Here is an 18,740-nt window from a genome sequence, read left to right as displayed (position 1 = left end):
ACATTCCGCAGTTTGCACCTGAACTACCTAAGTCTCACCTAGCAAAGATTCACTGCTGTTGGACGTAGTAACAAAGAAAATGAAATATTTTAGGCACAACTCATGTAGTCATTCAGTCCCACTAGGCTTGCTCTTTTCTATAATAATAATAATAATAATAATCTTTATTTAGGTAAGGTACATACATAAAGAGATTTACAAAGTTTGTTGGCTTTATAGATAGAGCTAGTACATACAATGCCTAAAGCCACTATTACGCAAAGCGTTTCGGGCAGAAACGCTAGTTTCCTAGTTTCCACCTAGTTTCTTAGTTGACACAGTGGCTTGTCTGTTGTATAAGCATTAAATCTGTTAGCAAACTTCACGTTTTTTGTAGAGATGACCTGTAACACAATAATAATGGAGTTTGTAGAGGTGTTTTTCTCCACGATAATGGTGAGAAGATATTATACCTTGTACTACATATCAACTGTTGCATACATAGATATTATGTATAGAGACGATAGCCACGCCGCTGACTAACCCAAGAGGTCTCGTTCTAGTATCTAGTATCACTAGTTCTCGTTCTAGTATCACAATCATGGATCTTAAGATGGCGGAACTCGGAGGTCATTGAAAAAGGTGGCCCTCCGAACCAAAAAAAAGATGGTGGCCCTCAAGGACCACTAAAGATTGCAGTCTTCAGAGACCACAAATTAAGAGATGGTGAACAACAGAGGCCGCTAAAGAAGGTAACCAACAAAGGCTGCTGAAGAGGGCGACCAACAGAGGCCATAAGAGACAAAGGTCATTAGAGATGGTGGACAACAAAGGCCACTAAAGATAGTGACCTTCAAAGGCTCCTAGTTGGCAACATTGCCATCCCAGTTTCCACTAGCAATGGTAATGGTGGCCTTAATAGGCCACTAGAGATATTGTTTCTTGGACGCCACTGGAGATGGTGGCCCTAAGTGGCCACTAGAGACAGTGGCCCTCAGAGGCATATAGAAACGGTGGCCAATAGAGGCCACTAGAGATAGTGACCCTCAGAGGCCAGTAGTGATGGTGGCTTGCAAGTATATACAGGCATAATCACTGACTTAAAAAGAGGAGAATGGACCATCTCTTTTTGTGTGTAAATGAGGTGTACATTGGGTAACCGGAAGGCAGTGATTATCAAGTCACGTTGTGCGTCTTGCAGCCTAGTGGTGTGACGGACGGTATGGCGCCAGCCGGGAGGGCTCTTTTTCTTGTGTACTCACCTAGTTGTACTCACCTAGTTGTGTTTGCGGGGGTTGAGCTCTGGCTCTTTGGTCCCGCCTCTCAACCGTCAATCAACAGGTGTACAGATTCATGAGCCTATCGGGCTCTGTCATATCTACACTTGAAACTGTGTATGGAGTCAGCCTCCACCACATCACTTCCTAATGCATTCCATTTGTCAACCACTCTGACACTAAAAAAGTTCTTTCTAATATCTCTGTGGCTCATTTGGGCACTCAGTTTCCACCTGTGTCCCCTTGTGCGTGTTCCCCTTGTGTTAAATAGACTGTCTTTATCTACCCTATCAATCCCCTTCAGAATCTTGAATGTGGTGATCATGTGTGTGTGTGTGTGTGTGTGTGTGTGTGTGTGTGTGTGTGTGTGTGTGTGTGTGTGTGTGTGTGTGTGTGTGTGTGTGTGTGTGTGTGTGTGTACTTACCTAGTTGTGTTTGCGGGGGTTGGGCTCTGGCTCTTTGGTCCTGCCTCTCACCTAACCTCTCCCGCCCTGTGTGTGTGTTTGAAGAGTTTGTACGCATACGCATTTCAACTTTGACTTATGACTTCACGCACATAAACACACAAGAAATGCTTAGAAAATCACAAATTTTGTCTTCAAACCGCCATCACGGATTTATTGAAGGAAATTTTGCTTTCAGAGTTGCTAAAATTCTAAAATAAAATTATGATAGTCAAACAAGAGAAAGGAATGGGTGGACTGCATATTGCTCGATTGTCAGAAAGCATTTGATACTGTCCTTCACAAGGGACCCCAACACAAGCTAGAGAAGTAGCCTGGTGTACCTGGAAGATTGCTAAAGTTAGTAAGATAGTACCTCTCAGGAGGGAATCAAAGGGTAATCCCTGAGATAAGAAACAAAAGAATGAAAAAGAGGAAACGAGTGTAGTACCGCAAGGGATTGATATTATAACCCATCCTGTTTCCGTGTTAAAAAAAATCTAAGAAGAATCAGAAGAGATGAGGCTTTTATACAATACACATGAAACTTGGAGAGTTATAAGGGTAAAAAGAAGGATGTGACCCATACAGCATGGCAGATTTCTGTATCACAAGATGTGGAAGTAGACAAAACCAAATCTAATACCAGATGCCACATTAGCAGAATAGCGCCGGCGGCATTCGCCAAACTGGCCAATGTCTGTTTAGCATTGAGGAACTTGGACAAAGAGAGCCGGTCGGCCGAACGGACAGCACGCTGGACTTGTGATCCTGTGGTCCCGGGTTCGATCCCGGGCCCCGGCGAGAAACAATAGGCAGAGTTTCTTTCACCCTATGCCCCTGTTACCTAGTAAAATAGGTACCTGGGTGTTAGTCAGCTGTCACGGGCTGTTTCCTGGGGGTGGAGGCCTGGTCGAGGACCGAGCCGCGGGGACACTAAAGCCCCGAAATCATCTCAAGATAAGAAGGGGCCTTCCGTGTCCCCGTGTAACACCATTGCTACTCTCACTCTTGAGTATGCAGCCCCGGCATGGAACACCCTTTTCCCCACATGAAAAATCATAAAACAAAACAGAACAAGAAAATATTACAAAATATGCAACAAGTCTCGTTCCTGAGTTGAGGTGCCTGAGTAATGAGGAAAGATTGAAGCAAATTGACCTTGCAACACTGATAAAGAGGTGGAATTTAAAGCGACACGATAACAATATATAAAAGTTTCTAAGTGGAATGGAAAAATAGACTAAAATAACGTTTAAATCAAGAAACGGTAGAACATTAGTAATAGATAGAGAGAGATAAATCATATAAATCACTTCTTCAGTGTTAGGCGTGTCAATAAGTAGAATGTTGGCTACCTTACCTTGTGGTTACCTTGTCATGATTCCGGGGCTTAGCGTCCCCGCGGCCCGGTCCTCGACCAAGCCTCCTCATTGCTGGACTGCTCAACTTGGCTGTTGGACGCGGCTGTTCGCAACCTGACGTATGAATCACAGCCTGGTTAATCAGGTATCCTTTGGAAGTGTTTATCAAGTTCTCTCTTGAATAATGCGAGGGGTCGGCCAGTTAAACCCCTTATGTGTAGTGGAAGCGCGTGACTAGGCTTCAGTAGCCTAATTACATAATTCTAATTACAATTCTAAAGTTGCCTCGAAACCCCAATAATTTAACCAGCAACAAATGCTGGCCCTTTTTTGCGTACCAATCTTTTTTCTTCTCCCTTCGAGCATTGTTTACCTTCGAAAAACAGGTTAGTAGCAGCTATAGTTCACACTACAGCCACGCGCAGGCGCTGGGGGGTATAAAGTATAGAACCGTTGGGCGTGAAAATTCTAGGTGTGTGTTGGACGTCGTGGAGAGAGGACCTCCCGCTGCTGATTCCGTCATCGCCTTCACTGGCTTCTAACCTAATTGTTGATATAATCTGCCTTCATCATATATTTGTAAGTATAAAGGTCAAACAGGAGGGAGAGAACACGCACTGTAACGGAACAATAAGTTTATTTATTATATAGGTAGAGTATAAGGCAGTATATCAGGATCACTATAGCTGGAGGTGGAGCATTATTAGTTTAATTCATTATTATGTTCATCCTGTGAGGGGTGGTGCACCCTATGTTCATCCTGTGAGGGGTGGTGCACCCTATGTTCATCCTGTGAGGGGTAGTGCACCCTATGTTCATCCTGTGAGGGGTGGTGCACCCTATGTTCATCCTGTGAGGGGTAGTGCACACTATGTTCATCCTGTGAGGGGTAGTGCACCCTATGTCCATCCTGTGAGGGGTGGTGCACCCTATGTTCATCCTATGAGGGGTGGTGCACCCTATGTTCATCCTGTGAGGGGTGGTGCACCCTATGTTCATCCTGTGAGGGGTAGTGCACCCTATGTCCATCCTGTGAGGGGTAGTGCACCCTATGTTCATCCTGTGAGGGGTGGTGCACCCTATGTTCATCCTGTGAGGGGTAGTGCACCCTATGTCCATCCTGTGAGGGGTAGTGCACCCTATGTTCATCCTGTGAGGGGTGGTGCACCCTATGTTCATCCTGTGAGGGGTAGTGCACCCTATGCCCATCCTGTGAGGGGTGGTGCACCCTATGTTCATCCTGTGAGGGGTGGTGCACCCTATATTCATCCTGTGAGGGGTGGTGCACCCTATGTTCATCCTGTGAGGGGTGGTGCACCCTATGTTCATCCTATGAGGGGTGGTGCACCCTATGCCCATCCTGTGAGGGGTGGTGCACCCTATGTTCATCCTATGAGGGGTGGTGCACCCTATGTCCATCCTGTGAGGGGTGGTGCACCCTATGTTCATCCTGTGAGGGGTGGTGCACCCTATGTTCATCCTGTGAGGGGTAGTGCACCCTATGTTCATCCTATGAGGGGTGGTGCACCCTATGTTCATCCTGTGAGGGGTAGTGCACCCTATGTTCATCCTGTGAGGGGTGGTGCACCCTATGTTCATCCTGTGAGGGGTGGTGCACCCTATGTTCATCCTGTGAGGGGTGGTGCACCCTATGCCCATCCTGAGAGGGGTGGTGCACCCTATGTTCATCCTGTGAAGGGTGGTGCACCCTATGTTCATCCTGTGAGGGGTGGTGCACCCTATGTTCATCCTGTGAGGGGTAGTGCACCCTATGTTCATCCTGTGAGGGGTGGTGCACCCTATGTTCATCCTATGAGGGGTGGTGCACCCTATGCCCATCCTGTGAGGGGTGGTGCACCCTATGTCCATCCTGTGAGGGGTGGTGCACCCTATGTCCATCCTGTGAGGGGTGGTGCACCCTATGTTCATCCTGTGAGGGGTGGTGCACCCTATGTTCATCCTGTGAGGGGTGGTGCACCCTATGTTCATCCTATGAGGGGTGGTGCACCCTATGTTCATCCTGTGAGGGGTGGTGCACCCTATGTTCATCCTGTGAGGGGTGGTGCACCCTATGTTCATCCTGTGAGGGGTGGTGCACCCTATGCCCATCCTGAGAGGGGTGGTGCACCCTATGTTCATCCTGTGAGGGGTGGTGCACCCTATGTTCATCCTGTGAGGGGTAGTGCACCCTATGTTCATCCTGTGAGGGGTGGTGCACCCTATGCCCATCCTGTGAGGGGTAGTGCACCCTATGCCCATCCTGTGAGGGGTGGTGCACTCTTATGTTCATCCTATGAGGAGGAACTGAACTGAAATACAGGACAACATCCTCATAGGGCGAGCTGGAAGTGGGTACAACTAAAAAAATCCGGCGGGAGGAAACGACGAAGTCGCAGAATTAGTGCCAAGACTTGGCCCAGCTGCAAGCAGATAACTGATGATAAACAAACTTCACAACAGACGACGAGGGACAGTCATAGGGGTCGCTGGGTGCAATTGAATTATATTTCTTGCGTCTTTAATCTTCTTAGAATACTCTGTCTTCATCTCGTGTTTTCTTTCTTTCTTTTATCATATTTCTTCGTCAGTCTGGTCCTGTTTTTGGTTTAACTTCGTGTCTTGATTATGCAGGCTTCGTCAAGGAAGAGTTGATGGGAAGTGTCAGGTGCCTGGTTTGGGTGAAGAATGGTAACATTGTAGGCCTCGTGAAGATCATTTGCATCGCTTTATTCCTGTGAAGGAGTAGTGCACTGTATACCCATACTGTGAGGTTGGTAGCGCACTGTATGCCCATACTGTGAGGAATAGTGCATACTATGCTTATGGGGTTTTCTATGTCCCATCCCTTTATGCAAGTAAGCTTCAGGATGGTTGTAAACCATGCGAGTGAGCTTCAAGAGTGTTTTATCCAAATTTGTCCAATTTTATTTATCCAAATTTGCAGAAGTTGTCATCGAAGCACTGTTCGGGAACTGTTCGAACGTCATCAATTGTGAGTCGTGTGTAAACCGTTTTTCATTCATGAACATAAATAAATAAATAAACATGGGGTTCGGTGGCTGGATTAATGAGCATTTGACCATTGTTGATGAGGACGGGCTGTAATCTAACCACCGTTGGGTTATTAATGAATAAAAAACACTTTACACATCATTCACAACTTATGAATTTTCTAACTACTCGGTCAATGTCTCTTCCTGGGAGGTGTTATAATGAATGTCTCCCCTGGCAGGTGTTACAATGAGTGTCAAGGGAGGCACCGTGGTGCTGGCGTACTCCGGCGGCCTCGACACCTCGTGTATACTAGTGTGGCTGCGGGAACAAGGCCTCCAGGTGGTCGCCTACCTGGTGAGTACCGAGCCCCAGGGGCGGGAAGATGAACTATTAAGTTCTGACAGATGCTAATATAACTCATCATATATAAAGCTGATGCTTGCTGGGACATTCGATAATACCTACACCATGCGCGTCCTCTCCCTTAGGCAGACCTGGGTCAGGACGAGGACTTCGAGGAGGCCAAGAAGAAGGCAACGAAACTTGGAGCCAAAGAGGTAAGCTGAAATGTTGTGTGTTCAGGTGAAACTGTGGCGAGTTGCGGTCACAAGTTGCACCTGCGGTCATGAGCTGCGGTTTCGAACCGCAGTAACGAGCACTAAAGTTACTTAATCCCTTAAATTTCTCATTGTAGTGCCAGTACAGCACAATGCTGTTCAACAACGCTATGTTTGCAGGTGATCAGTTCTTTCATTATTTATCCGTGGTGGCAGGTGGTGGTTGCGGACCAGAGACGGGAGCTGGTGGAGGACTTCGTGTGGCCAGCTGTGTCGGCTGACCTCATCTACGAGGACCGCTACCTGCTGGGCACAGCGCTCGCCAGGCCCTGCATCGTCAGCGGCCTCGTCCGCGTCGCCACCAGGGTGGGCGCAGGTGAGGTGTTGAGTCCTCGTTCAGGTTAGAGACGCGGTGTCCTTAGTTTGGAGTGTTGGGGTACTCGGAAGAGAGGTTTGGGAGCCCTCAGTGTGCTGTGTTCTTCAGGATGGAGACTTAAAGGTAAGCGAATTACCGCCTCAAGGCCCTCGCCGCACGTTGTCCTGGCGAGATACACAGTAGCAAGCAGTAAGTCTATGTTCACTAGCCTCCAGCCCAAGCACAGCTCTCACATATTTTCTCTGCTGATGGTATTATACATGTAAATAATTCTAAACGCCTAATGTGAGAAAGTTATGTTATTGACGTTTATTTTGAAAATAAGGTATTTTTCTATAATTGACAACTTAAAAAAATAACTTTCTAGAGGCAAGAAATTTGTATATTTGAATGTTGATGTGTACATTGATCACAGTAGGCGTTGGTCATGCACGCTTCCCTTGTGTGTTGCAACGACAGTGTTCCCTGCTGACTGCTGACCCAAGCCAGGTCCCGGCTAGGCTACTATCACCACACTTTAGTTTATACAAAATACACGAGGCGACAACTGGGAGCAGCAGTATCTGAGTCAGATGCTCAAAACTAAATTTACTACACGAGGCTTGCGTGCCCAAGGACAGAGAGACTTGGTCACGTTTCAGACTTATATAACTTTCATTCAGTTATATACAAGAAGGTACACTGAGAACGTACATACATTGGGTATGTATGTACGACCCAGCGGGTTTTCTTCCTCTTGGGCAATGTTGTACATGCTGCTATGGCGGTAGGTCCACCCACAGAATGAGTGGCGCTGCCCAATAAACTCGCCCCTCGGGGCAAAATTAAAAAAAATCTTATGAAAGTTAGTAGTTAGCCTATGGGGGATCTCCATAAGCCTAATAGGCCTGCTATTCCAGACAACAAGAGACCGTTGCAGGACAACTTGTTATTTAGATAAATACTCTTGAATCCTGGTTCCTTTAATATATAATTATATTGTAATGTTTGAATTCCCTGCAGGATACATAGCCCACGGCGCCACTGGCAAAGGCAACGATCAGATTCGGTTTGAACTGGGTTGCTCCGCTCTCTGCCCGGCCCTCAAGGTCAGTACCACCCGGCCACCCCCCCCCACCGCCGGCCTGAACTAGTATGAGCTGCATTGTGAACAGCTGTGTGTGTTTTGTGTGTGTGTGTGTGTGTGTGTGTGTGTGTGTGTGTGTGTGTGTGTGTGTGTGTGTGTGTGTGTGTGTGTGTGTGTGTGTGTGTGTGTGTGTGTGTTTTGTGTGTGTGTGTGTGTGTGTGTGTGTGTGTGTGTGTGTGTGTGTGTGTGTGTGTGTGTGTGTGTGTGTGTGTGTGTGTGTTTTGTGTGTGTTTTGTGTGTGTGTGTGTGTGTGTGTGTGTGTGTGTGTGTTTGTGTGTGTTTCTGTTTTTTTAGCGAGTCTGCACTTTGCATAGTATTCCTCTGTAACGCCAATTTGTGTTACATTGTCGCAGTTTACTAGTGTGAAGATGTTAAACTTTATTAAAGAAGTGTGTTGTAAATATGTAGTTATATAGATATGAATCATCGTTAACCACCATTGTCAAGGTATCCCTGTTTCACGGGGAGAGGCAGAGGGAAGGCGCGTATTGGCAGCCCGGTAGAGCCTGTCTGGCAACAACTACCCAATTGCCTCGTCAACAGGAATAAATACGCTGAACACATCCACTTCTCGGTGAATATACGCTGACGGTTTACGTACAGCCGTAAACTATATTCAGGACCAAAGTATACAGGCTAGTTGGTCTTTAAACTGGAGGCAGGGCGTTAGTAATCCTCCAGAGGTTCATAGCCAACACCCCAATTGTTACTTCCACTACCACCCGAGGCGAAGTTGTCAGCCCAGTCTCCTCACAACCCGAGTGGTTCCGAGCTCGATTACCGCGGTCCGTACAGCTACGTTTGGTCACGTTTCCTTTCACCTGATGCCTCTGCTCACCTAACAGTGCATAGGTTCCCTGGAGTTACAGACCTGTTGTTGATTGCATTCTGGGGGAGGTCAGTCATTGGCCAATGTCAAGGGGTTCTTAACAGTTTTACGATTACAGACGACCCCCCCCCCCCATCCCTCCGCCACCTCAATGGATCACCCATCATGTCCCCATTTTGTTTTGGTTCCCGGCTAAAAACCCTTAGTCTAGGGGAGAGGTTGATAAGCCTAACAGGGCCTCCTGTACCAGAGAGTTGAAAGGTGCAGGGAGCCTCTTGTACCACTACGACGCCCTGGCGTAGTAGTGGAGTACAAGTTACAGGTACTCCTGGGGCCTACTGTTGTATACTGTACAGGTCCTCTTCTCTGAAGAAGTAAGGCAGCAGAACAGTAATTATGAGTGACACACGACACATCATGTGTCACGACACCTACAACCATCCCGTTCTTGGTTGACATCCCGTCAACCATCCCATGAGGTGACACCCTAACTTGCCCCTCCCGCCCAAACGAGAAAATGCTCATCCATCCCAAATTTTGTGTTAGGCTCGAGGCCAAAAAACACAAGACACTCGTTCATTCACCATATTCTTACCTTATACAGCGTCGAGGAGAAACAGTAAGCATCACCATACTCCAGCAGCACGACAGTGCTTCACACAATTAGTTGATTTGATACTCATCCTGTGAGCGGTAGCGCAAAAAGGATTACAGAGGGCACAAAAGGTCTTTATCAGACCTCAACTGAGATTATTACATTAACAATTTCATCTATCGCTTCACACCTTATAATTATAATGTCATCTAGTTGCAGAGAATGATCTATTTCAAGAGCTATATATATAAGACCTACAATTAATGTATAATGATTATCACTAATACGTAATTGAAATTGAATTGAAATTGAAATAAGTTTATTGAGGTAAAATACACACAAAGGGATGAGGTAGCTCAAGCTATTCTCACCCCGTTCAGTACAACGTGTTAATACATATATAGACACACATCACAAACAATAAACATATTGCCGAACATTCTGAGAGATAAACATACAATTCCTCCTTTACACAAGTGGCATGGCATCAGAAGCACACACAAATATTTTTATGACTTAGGTACTTACGTAATTGTTTACACAACTGGGTGTACAGTGCTTGAGTTGTTGTGATGCCGTGGAAGATGCGCGCGCATCACTTTCTTTTAAGGGTAATTAACACCGTTGTTTATGTACGTTTATTGAGATAATAAAATACCTCTCAAAATGATAGAGTAGCTTAGGCTATTTCTACCCGTTGTGGGTCTAGTTAGGACTTGGAAGGGTGATCAAGCTGACAGCCTCGCCTTTGGCTACGGTAGCTTGATACGCCTAATAAGCTTCGTGTCTTCGACAAAGGTTGATTGATTGATAAAAGATTAAGCCACCGAAGAGGTGGCACGGGCATGAATAGCCGTAAGTGGTAGATTTATTTTGTTTGGTAAATGTATACTGTGTGCTAAGGTCGCATTTAATCGTCAAGCTGCTATCGCGGGGGAGGATACTGCTTGACAGTATTTATGAGGGTGTCCAGCTGCTGGACACCTTTTTTGACCAGAAGAGTGGCAGTGTTGATGGCTTCAGGGTGGTTACTGCAAGGTTCGGGGACACTTAAAGTTCTTCTAAGGTCGTTGGTTGCTTGACATTCCAGTAGATAGTGAAGTAGTGGCTTTTCTGTGATTGCTTAGCAGAAGATGCATTCCCTCTGTCGGGGTTCATCAATCTCCCAGTTGCATCTGTAGATTGATTGATGAAGATTAAGCCACCCAAAAGGTGGCACGGGCATGAATAGCCCGTGAGTGGTGGCCCTTTTGAGCCATTACCAGTATCAAGAGCCAACAGCTGATACTGGAGATCTGTGAAGGTGCGACTGCACCCTACGTGACGGGAGATGTCTCCCGTCAATTGCATCTGTAACCTAGACGTAGTCTATGTAACCGAACTGCTATTTCCCTGTGGATTCCTTTCCTGATATTTAACCTTTCTAACTTGGTGGCCTGAAGATACCATATTGCAGAGGGCGCGAACCTTCTGCTACTCTGGTGTAGATGGGCGGTATACGACAAAGGTATACCTTACCCTGCTGTATACAGCACAAATACATTCAACCCTCCTCCTCACTACAAATTGGTTTTACCCAATCTTGCTCCTCAGCCTTCCATACATCCTGCTGCTCACTCTCGCTCCCCGTCCCCCCCCCTCCTCCTCTCTCACACACACACACACACACACACACACACACACACACACACACACACACACACACACACACACACACACACACACACACACAGGAATCAGAGAAAAACTTGCCGTTAAACTCTAAATACGTACAGTACGAGTATTCACTACTCCTACCACCCCTTTTTTATTAAAAAAAAGAGGTTGATTAAATATTAATATATAATAATAATATGATGATTAATTCAGTTCGATTTAACTTCCTCGCCTCATGTATGCGAAGTGGAGCCTTGACGAAACGATTCTTCCGCCAGATTATCTCCCCGTGGAAGGACCCGGCCTTCTACGAGCGGTTCCCAGGTCGCCAGGAGCTGTTCGAGTACGCCCGGAAGAACGACATTCCCCTACCTGTCACCCCGAAGTCGCCCTGGAGCATCGACGCCAACTTGATACATATCAGGTACCAGGGGGCAGCCTAGTACCTGATATGCCTTCCTCCTTGTTGTGTATCCTTGTGTGTGCTGTCTACTTCATTTGTTATTCATTCCATACCCATCCTGTGAGTCGTATAGTGAGCTTATCACGTCCTGTGAGTGGTATAGTGAACTTCACAAATAATACTCAGGAACCCCAAGATTCGTTAGGCTAAGCAATTTAGAACGTCAGTGACATAGTTAAATAGTTAACATATACATTAAAATGTATATAACATATACGTCTATTCAGTTTTGTAAAACTGGTGACATTCACTAACATGGCGGTGTCAACATGACATGTTCTTCACAACATTTATCCTCCATGTGTTGCAGAGTTTGTACAACTAAGACCCCCAAATGTGGCAGGATGGGTTGTCCTGCAAAGAAATGCTAGCAATCGCAAACTTTGGATAGAATATACTATCCTCAAGAACACGGTTTATGTACAAAGTGACGACAAAACCGCTAATCATGTTAAACCGCCAGGTTTCAAAAAGAGTCAAATGACTGAACTTTCCATGAGATAGCATTCAGAAAATTATTGGAACCTTTTATGTTAAGCGATCTGGTCATTTATTGGTCTTGTTGTCTTATAGAAGTGAGGTTTCAGACCTTCAGAAAACAGACCTTGAATAATGTTGCTACTTCTAGTTTTTTTTTTACAGTATTGGTTAATAATTGTAATGGAGGCAGTTGTTAGGCTTGTTAGTGTGTGTGAGGTGATTCCTGTGAAGATTACAAGCAGTGGGTCCTGTGGATTATTGGACTGAGCTGTAACTATACGCACGATGTTCTAGTGTTCCACCTACACCACCCTCCCCCCGCTAGTGTTCCACCCCCACCACCAGACTCACCACCCTCCCCCTGCTTGTCTCCATCAGCTACGAGTCTGGGGTGCTGGAGAACCCGTCCACACACCCGCCGGAGGGCATCTTCCAGCTCACCACCGACCCGGAGAAGGCGCCCGACACACCACAGCGGCTCACCCTCTCCTTCACGACAGGTGCGCCCCGAGTCCTGCCGGCCTCTCGCTGCCTCTATTGTATTAAAGAGCAATGCAGGTGTGACTTGATCACCAATCAGGAAAGCTACTGCATACTTCCCTTTCACTATGCATTAGTGTTAGAAACTCACGCCTCAGTAACAATTGTTAGCTCACAAACAAGGCTGTTGCCTCGATAACAGGGCTGTTGCCTCCATAAAAGGGTATTGCCTCAATAACGGCTGTTGGCTCAAGAACATGGCTCCCCTCCCCATTACAGGTGTGCCTTACCCCTGCCCCATTACAGGTGTACCTTGCCCCTTCCCCATCACAGGTTTACCTTACCCCCTCCCCCATCACAGGTGTGCCTTACCCCTGCCCCATTACAGGTGTGCCAACAAGTGTGAGTGTGGAGGGAGAGGGAACCCAGGTGACAGATCCTCTCGAAATACTCCTGACATGCAACAGGATCGGGGCTAAGCATGGCGTAGGGCGGATTGACATGGTTGAGAACCGCTTCGTTGGCCTCAAGGTATGTCCATTACCTCTTATTGGCTCCATATACAGATGTCCAACCACTTGGGCTGGCCGGTAGAGCGACGGTCACGCTTCATGCAGGTCGGCGTTCAATTCCCGACCGTCCATGTGGTTGGGCACCATTCCTTCCTCATGTCCCATCCCAAATCCTTATCCTGACCCCTTCCCAGTGCTATATCGTCGTAATGGCTTGGGGGTTTTCCCTAATAATTCCCTTCCCTCCATATACAGATACATTTTTTTATGTATGTCCTGTAAACATGAACACAATTTAACCAATCCTCAAGCTAGGCTCGTCGATTCAGCAGTTATCACCTTAGGCGCATTTGTTAATATTTTTCTCCATTGTAATTAAAACAGATGTTATTTCATATTGATATATATATATTATATATATATATATATATATATTGATATTATGTATTACGATTTTGTAAATGGATTATGTTTGGGTACATGTTTATGCTAGGCTATATGTTTGATTTCATAGGCAGATATTTGTATTTTCGGTACTTGGGCAACCTATTATTAGACTATCCTCTTCTAAAACTACTATTTTCTCAGATATATTTAAAATATTTATCTGTATTATGTTTTTGTGTATACTTAAGCATATGATAGGTTTTCTGTTGGCAATTATTGGTATTTGCAGTACGTGGATGAAGGGTTTAGAGAGGTACGAGTCGAACATTAAAATGAGCAAGGCAGTGATCGATAAAACTATTAATATGATCACAACTGGTATACGTTGCAACTTTTCTCGAAAATCCCCATTATAATTAAAGAGATGTTAGCTTCCAGATTTGCATATAATATATCCACGTATCGAAGAGCATTGCATAAATGTGATCCAGCTAAATACACTGTTTTCGCATTAACTGCAAATTTCTCCATTATTTATCTTATTTTTTAAAATATGATAATTGTTCATTGTTATTTCATTATTGCTATTTGTATTATTGTGTGAGTGGCGTGTACAAGCATGTGGTGATGTGACTGAGCATACATATATGCCCACATGTGGCGTGACAGTCACGAGGCTTGTCCGAGGCCCCGGGCTTGACCATCCTGCGGGCGGCCCACCTCGACCTCGAGGCCCTCTGCCTCGACCGCGAAGTGAGGAAGATGAAGACCTTCATCAGCACCCGCATGGCCGAGCAGGTCTACAACGGTGAGACGCAACACTCGCACTGGCTTTCCTTACCCGTGTCTCCCTTCAACCTCCTCCACTCACAATCGGGAATCCCAGGTTCAAATCCCGGGGTGGGACAGAAATAGCTCGCGTTTCCTTTCACCTAATGGACTGTTCACCCAGCAGTAAATAGGTACCCGGGAGATAGTCAGCTGTTGTGGGGTTGCATCCTGGGGGGGGGTCAGTAGTTCCATTTTGGGGGGATGACCTTGATATAAGCCTAACGTGTACACATACTCAGACTGCCTGTCCCCGACAATATGAAGTATAAGTAGTGTTTGCATCACCTATGTATAAACATATGTGTTGTGTTTCTAGATGTTCATGATGATTATATGGTATTATTTCCAAGCTTGCTCCGGTTGATTGTATCACTGCTCTAGCTGGGCACACGCCACTGTAACCCACTTAGGCATTTGAGATATGTTGACAGTGCACCTGTGCCTTTACTCTGTGCACCTGTACCTTGTACTATGTACCTGTACCTTGTCACTACACATTCAGGACATTGTACACCTTCATTTAGAGACGTGACACCTATACAAGTTGCCACACACCCTGACAGCTGTGTTTTACAGGTCTGTGGTTCAGTCCTGAATTCGAATTTGCACGAAGTTGCATCAAGACGTGTCAGAAGGTGGTGACGGGCAGCGTGACGCTTAAAGTGTACAAGGGCAACGGTAAGTGGTTCCTGTGTTTGGTGGTGACTGTGGTGGTGGTGACTGTGTTTGGTGGCTGTGGTGGTGGTGACGTGAAGGCAACCAATGGTGGTGACTGTGTTTGGTGGCTGTGGTGGTGGTGACGTGAAGGCAACCAATGGTGGTGACTGTGGAGAAGGCAGCCAGTGGTGGTGACTGTGGTGAAGGCAGCCAGTGGTGGTTGATGATAGGTGCAATAATAACATGATGGTGAAAGCATAATATAGACGTGCAGTGTATTACGTATAAAGTACAGAATTATTACCCTAACATTATATAGTTTAACCCTCGCCTTAACAAGTTTCAGAAAGTGACACTAACAAGTAACAGCTTATCATTAAGAAGAGGATAAAACAGTCCCCTGCATAGTGTGGCAACATCATGTTGCCACATATCTTGCCACTTTGGAACAGTATTAAGTGAAATAATATAAATATATGCACAAAAAAAATGTTAATTTTTATATCTGCATGCATGAATAAGTATTACAGCATATATACAAAATTATAACTTACCGGGGGGACTTCCAACAAGCCGCTGGCTTCCTGTCTTTACCATCGAGGCCACTAGAAATGGTGGAACTCAGGTAAATTCAGATCAAATGTGTTCGTAAGTGTCTTAAAGCCTTAATGGCAAGATACAAATATTAACGCGTATGGTGACATTGGTACAGTGTACGTGCTGGGAAGAGAGGCTCCCGTGTCGCTGTACAACCAAGAGCTGGTCTCCATGGACGTCCAGGGGAACTACGACCCCAGCGACGCCAAGGGCTTCATCAGGATCAACGCTCTCCGCCTCACTGAACACCAGAGGCTCAAGCAAGAGATGGAGTCCGCCAGTTAACCGTTGCACTGCGCACTAACGGACAGAGAAGATCGACGGTCAGATTGCTGATAGATCGACGAGTGGGGTCGAACTGGTGATAACCAGATGGTTTAAACAAGTACTGGACTTGTTACTTGGTGTTGAGTTGGGAGTGAACACAAGCCTAGGATGCAAATTGGGTAGTTATAGAGAACTAGAGATAGTTATGGTGAGCAAGGACAAGTTAGCGGTCATCATGGGGGTGGAGATCAACCAATGGTAGACATACTACTGGTACAGTGATGTACCGATGTACAGGATATCGCCTCCCGAGCGACAATGAACCGGAGGTCAAACTAATAGGACACATGGGACGGAATTTGCTATTGTAAAGTCCTAAAATTGTTGAGTGAGCTTTGATTTGGTCGTAAAATACCAATATAATTTTTTGTTTAAGATAAGCCATATTCTCCCTTTTTTTAAGAAGTAATTCTTTGTCATTCTTTATATAAAAATTATATAAAGAGAAATCTTTATTGTCAATTGAAAAGCTGAAGATGGTAACAGTTCTAATTCCTTTATATGATTCACTACAACAATTTTGTTAAGTATAGGAGTTGTTTGTCAAGCACATTAAACACTCATGTTTATTCTGTCCAGTATTTTGCTTCCCTACATGCCAAACAGGTGATCACTAATTACACAATAACCACAATGAAAGCTTACAAAATGGTAACTCCAAGCTGTCACCGCATCACAGTACGATATATTACGATATTAATATTCTCTGCACCAGCATCTATCTTAAAATGTTATGTCTTATCACATTAAGTTTTTTTCGAGCTTTGATGTATACACTTGGGATTTTATGGTCTGCTATGTTAATAAAATATATAATTACCGTCGAGTTTGTTTACCCTTGAGAGTTAGGCTTCCTCCAGCACAGTTTTGTATACAGAATACTAAATGTAAAGTGTGTTAATAGACTTGATATTATCCCAACATTGCTCTTACCTTATCTCATAGTTTACTAGGAGTAGTGGCAGGCGGTGCCTGGGGTGCCTCCCCGCCCCGACCCCCCCCTCTTCTTTTCCCATATATATATTGTGACGAGAATCTGGGATAGATTACGGGCTCACCATAGCCTGTGCTACATGGACGCTTCGTTCTGAGTAGCAAAATCTAAAACAATAACAACTGGGATAGAGGAGTGGCTCCTCGGACAGGTATTGTGCCCATCGTACATTAATAAAACAAGAAAAAACTGCTTGATACGTCTACGGTGTGAGAGCTACGAAAAGCCAAAGTGAATAAAAACTTCAAACATTAATATAATAAAAAATGACTAATTTTACACATAATAAATAACAATGAAAACAAAACCCCTTATCCACTTGGCTTATACACAAACAAAAGAGAAATATACACGTGAAATTTATGTTAAATAATAATGGTGCAGGTTAATACTTTACACAAAATGCTGTGGGCATCTACCGTCACCCCAGGGGGGAGGGGGGGGAGCCGAGAGTAGATGTTACAGCTGAGAGCACTCGAAGGGTAGTCTGTTGAGCTGGACGCTGGCAAGCCCTGTTATATGGGGCATGACGTCATAGTTGGCACAAATTCTGGAGTTTAACAATCAGCCGGCAGGTAAACGATCGTTGGCTGGCTGGTGGCGTCTGGTCCCCGTCGAAACAGCAGGTGTCACAGGTGCTGCAGGGTGGAGGGGAGGGGGGAGGAGGAGGTGTGTAGACATCCATATATTGTGGGCACGTACTGTTGCTGTCGTTGATGTTGAATTTTGGTGTTGAAGCATGCAGATAAGTAGGTGGTAATGGGACAGGCGGGATCTACTGCTAAACAGCAGGAGATATACAATTAGGTTATCTAGTCAAGGATAAGACTAAACTGGAAAAGGTTCAAAGATTTGCCACCAGACTAGTACCCGAGCTGGGAGGTATGAGCTACGAGGAGAGACTACGGGAATTAAACCTCACTTCGCTGGAAGACAGAAGAGTTAGGGGGGACATGATCACCACATTCAAGATTCTCAAGGGAATTGATAGGGTTGATAAAGACAGGCTATTTAACACAGGGGGACACAGGTGGAAACTGAGCGCCCAAATGAGCCACAGAGATATTAGAAAGAACTTTTTTAGTGTCAGAGTGGTTGACAAATGGAATGCATTAGGAAGTGATGTGGTGGAGGCTGACTCCATACACAGTTTCAAGTGTAGATATGATAGAGCCCAATAGGCTCAGGAATCTGTACACCTGTTGATTGACGGTTGAGAGACGGGACCAAAGAGCCAGAGCTCAACCGCAAGCACAACTAGGTGAGTACAGGCTATAGCTTCCAGTTCCCGACAAAACGAACGAATTTTAAGACTATCTGCTAATATCCACGTGTTAATGAACAGTTGCAAAGCTCTATAAGTATATCATGCCATTTCATATAAAACCTTTCATAACATGAGCCGTATTCATATATATAAGTTGCTGAAGAGGGTGTCCTAGCTCTGAAGTGCTCTCTGTTGGTATAGTTTTACTTCCTGTAGTTCCAGCCTGCCATGGGTAACGATATCCAAGCTTAATTCTAACAGTTGCAACGTTACACTGTCTGGCGGACGTTTTGTGTTGCTCTTCGAGTGTTAGTGATTGATTTTGACAGCCCTAACTGTTTTAAGTTGCGTGGTTTTAACACCAGTCATTGTGATATCTAGATCTAGTTCATTTTCATCAGAGAGCTCTCTTCTGACGACACATTAATTTTAGGGATATGTTTGAAAGTGGAAGATTATATACTGCAGTGTTCAATACTGACTAGAAGCATTGCAAGAGCATCAACGTTATCATGTTTAATGAACCTATCTATAGCAACCTCCCGCTGG

General features: G+C 45.3%; 1 protein-coding gene across 1 annotated transcript; it reads left to right on the top strand.

Moving 5' to 3' along the window:
* The first annotated feature begins 3,499 nt into the window (after positions 1-3,499).
* LOC138358003 (argininosuccinate synthase-like) lies at positions 3,500-16,750 on the top strand. The gene is made up of 11 exons (XM_069315423.1): positions 3,500-3,642; positions 6,296-6,411; positions 6,546-6,614; positions 6,831-6,990; positions 7,993-8,078; positions 11,475-11,620; positions 12,518-12,639; positions 13,008-13,150; positions 14,188-14,326; positions 14,926-15,027; positions 15,719-16,750. The coding sequence occupies exons 2-11, from the start codon at positions 6,304-6,306 to the stop codon at positions 15,886-15,888; spliced, it is 1,245 nt and encodes a 414-aa protein (XP_069171524.1). The 5' UTR covers positions 3,500-3,642; positions 6,296-6,303; the 3' UTR covers positions 15,889-16,750.
* Positions 16,751-18,740: the final 1,990 nt, after the last annotated feature.

Source organism: Procambarus clarkii, chromosome 81 (genome assembly GCF_040958095.1).
Source record: "Procambarus clarkii isolate CNS0578487 chromosome 81, FALCON_Pclarkii_2.0, whole genome shotgun sequence".
In the NCBI taxonomy this organism is placed as follows: Eukaryota; Metazoa; Arthropoda; class Malacostraca; order Decapoda; family Cambaridae; genus Procambarus; species Procambarus clarkii.
This window is presented reverse-complemented; position numbering and strand designations above follow the sequence as displayed.

What these genes read in the sequence shown, in the direction of transcription:
- LOC138358003 (XM_069315423.1), top strand. Translation starts at nt 6,304, where the DNA reads ATGAGTGTCAAGGGAGGCACCGTGGTGCTGGCGTACTCCGGCGGCCTC. An exon ending in GCCAACTTGATACATATCAG is followed by an intron (nt 11,621 to 12,517) that starts GTACCAGGGGGC and finishes TGTCTCCATCAG; the next exon opens with CTACGAGTCTGGGGTGCTGG. An exon ending in TAAAGTGTACAAGGGCAACG is followed by an intron (nt 15,028 to 15,718) that starts GTAAGTGGTTCC and finishes ACATTGGTACAG; the next exon opens with TGTACGTGCTGGGAAGAGAG.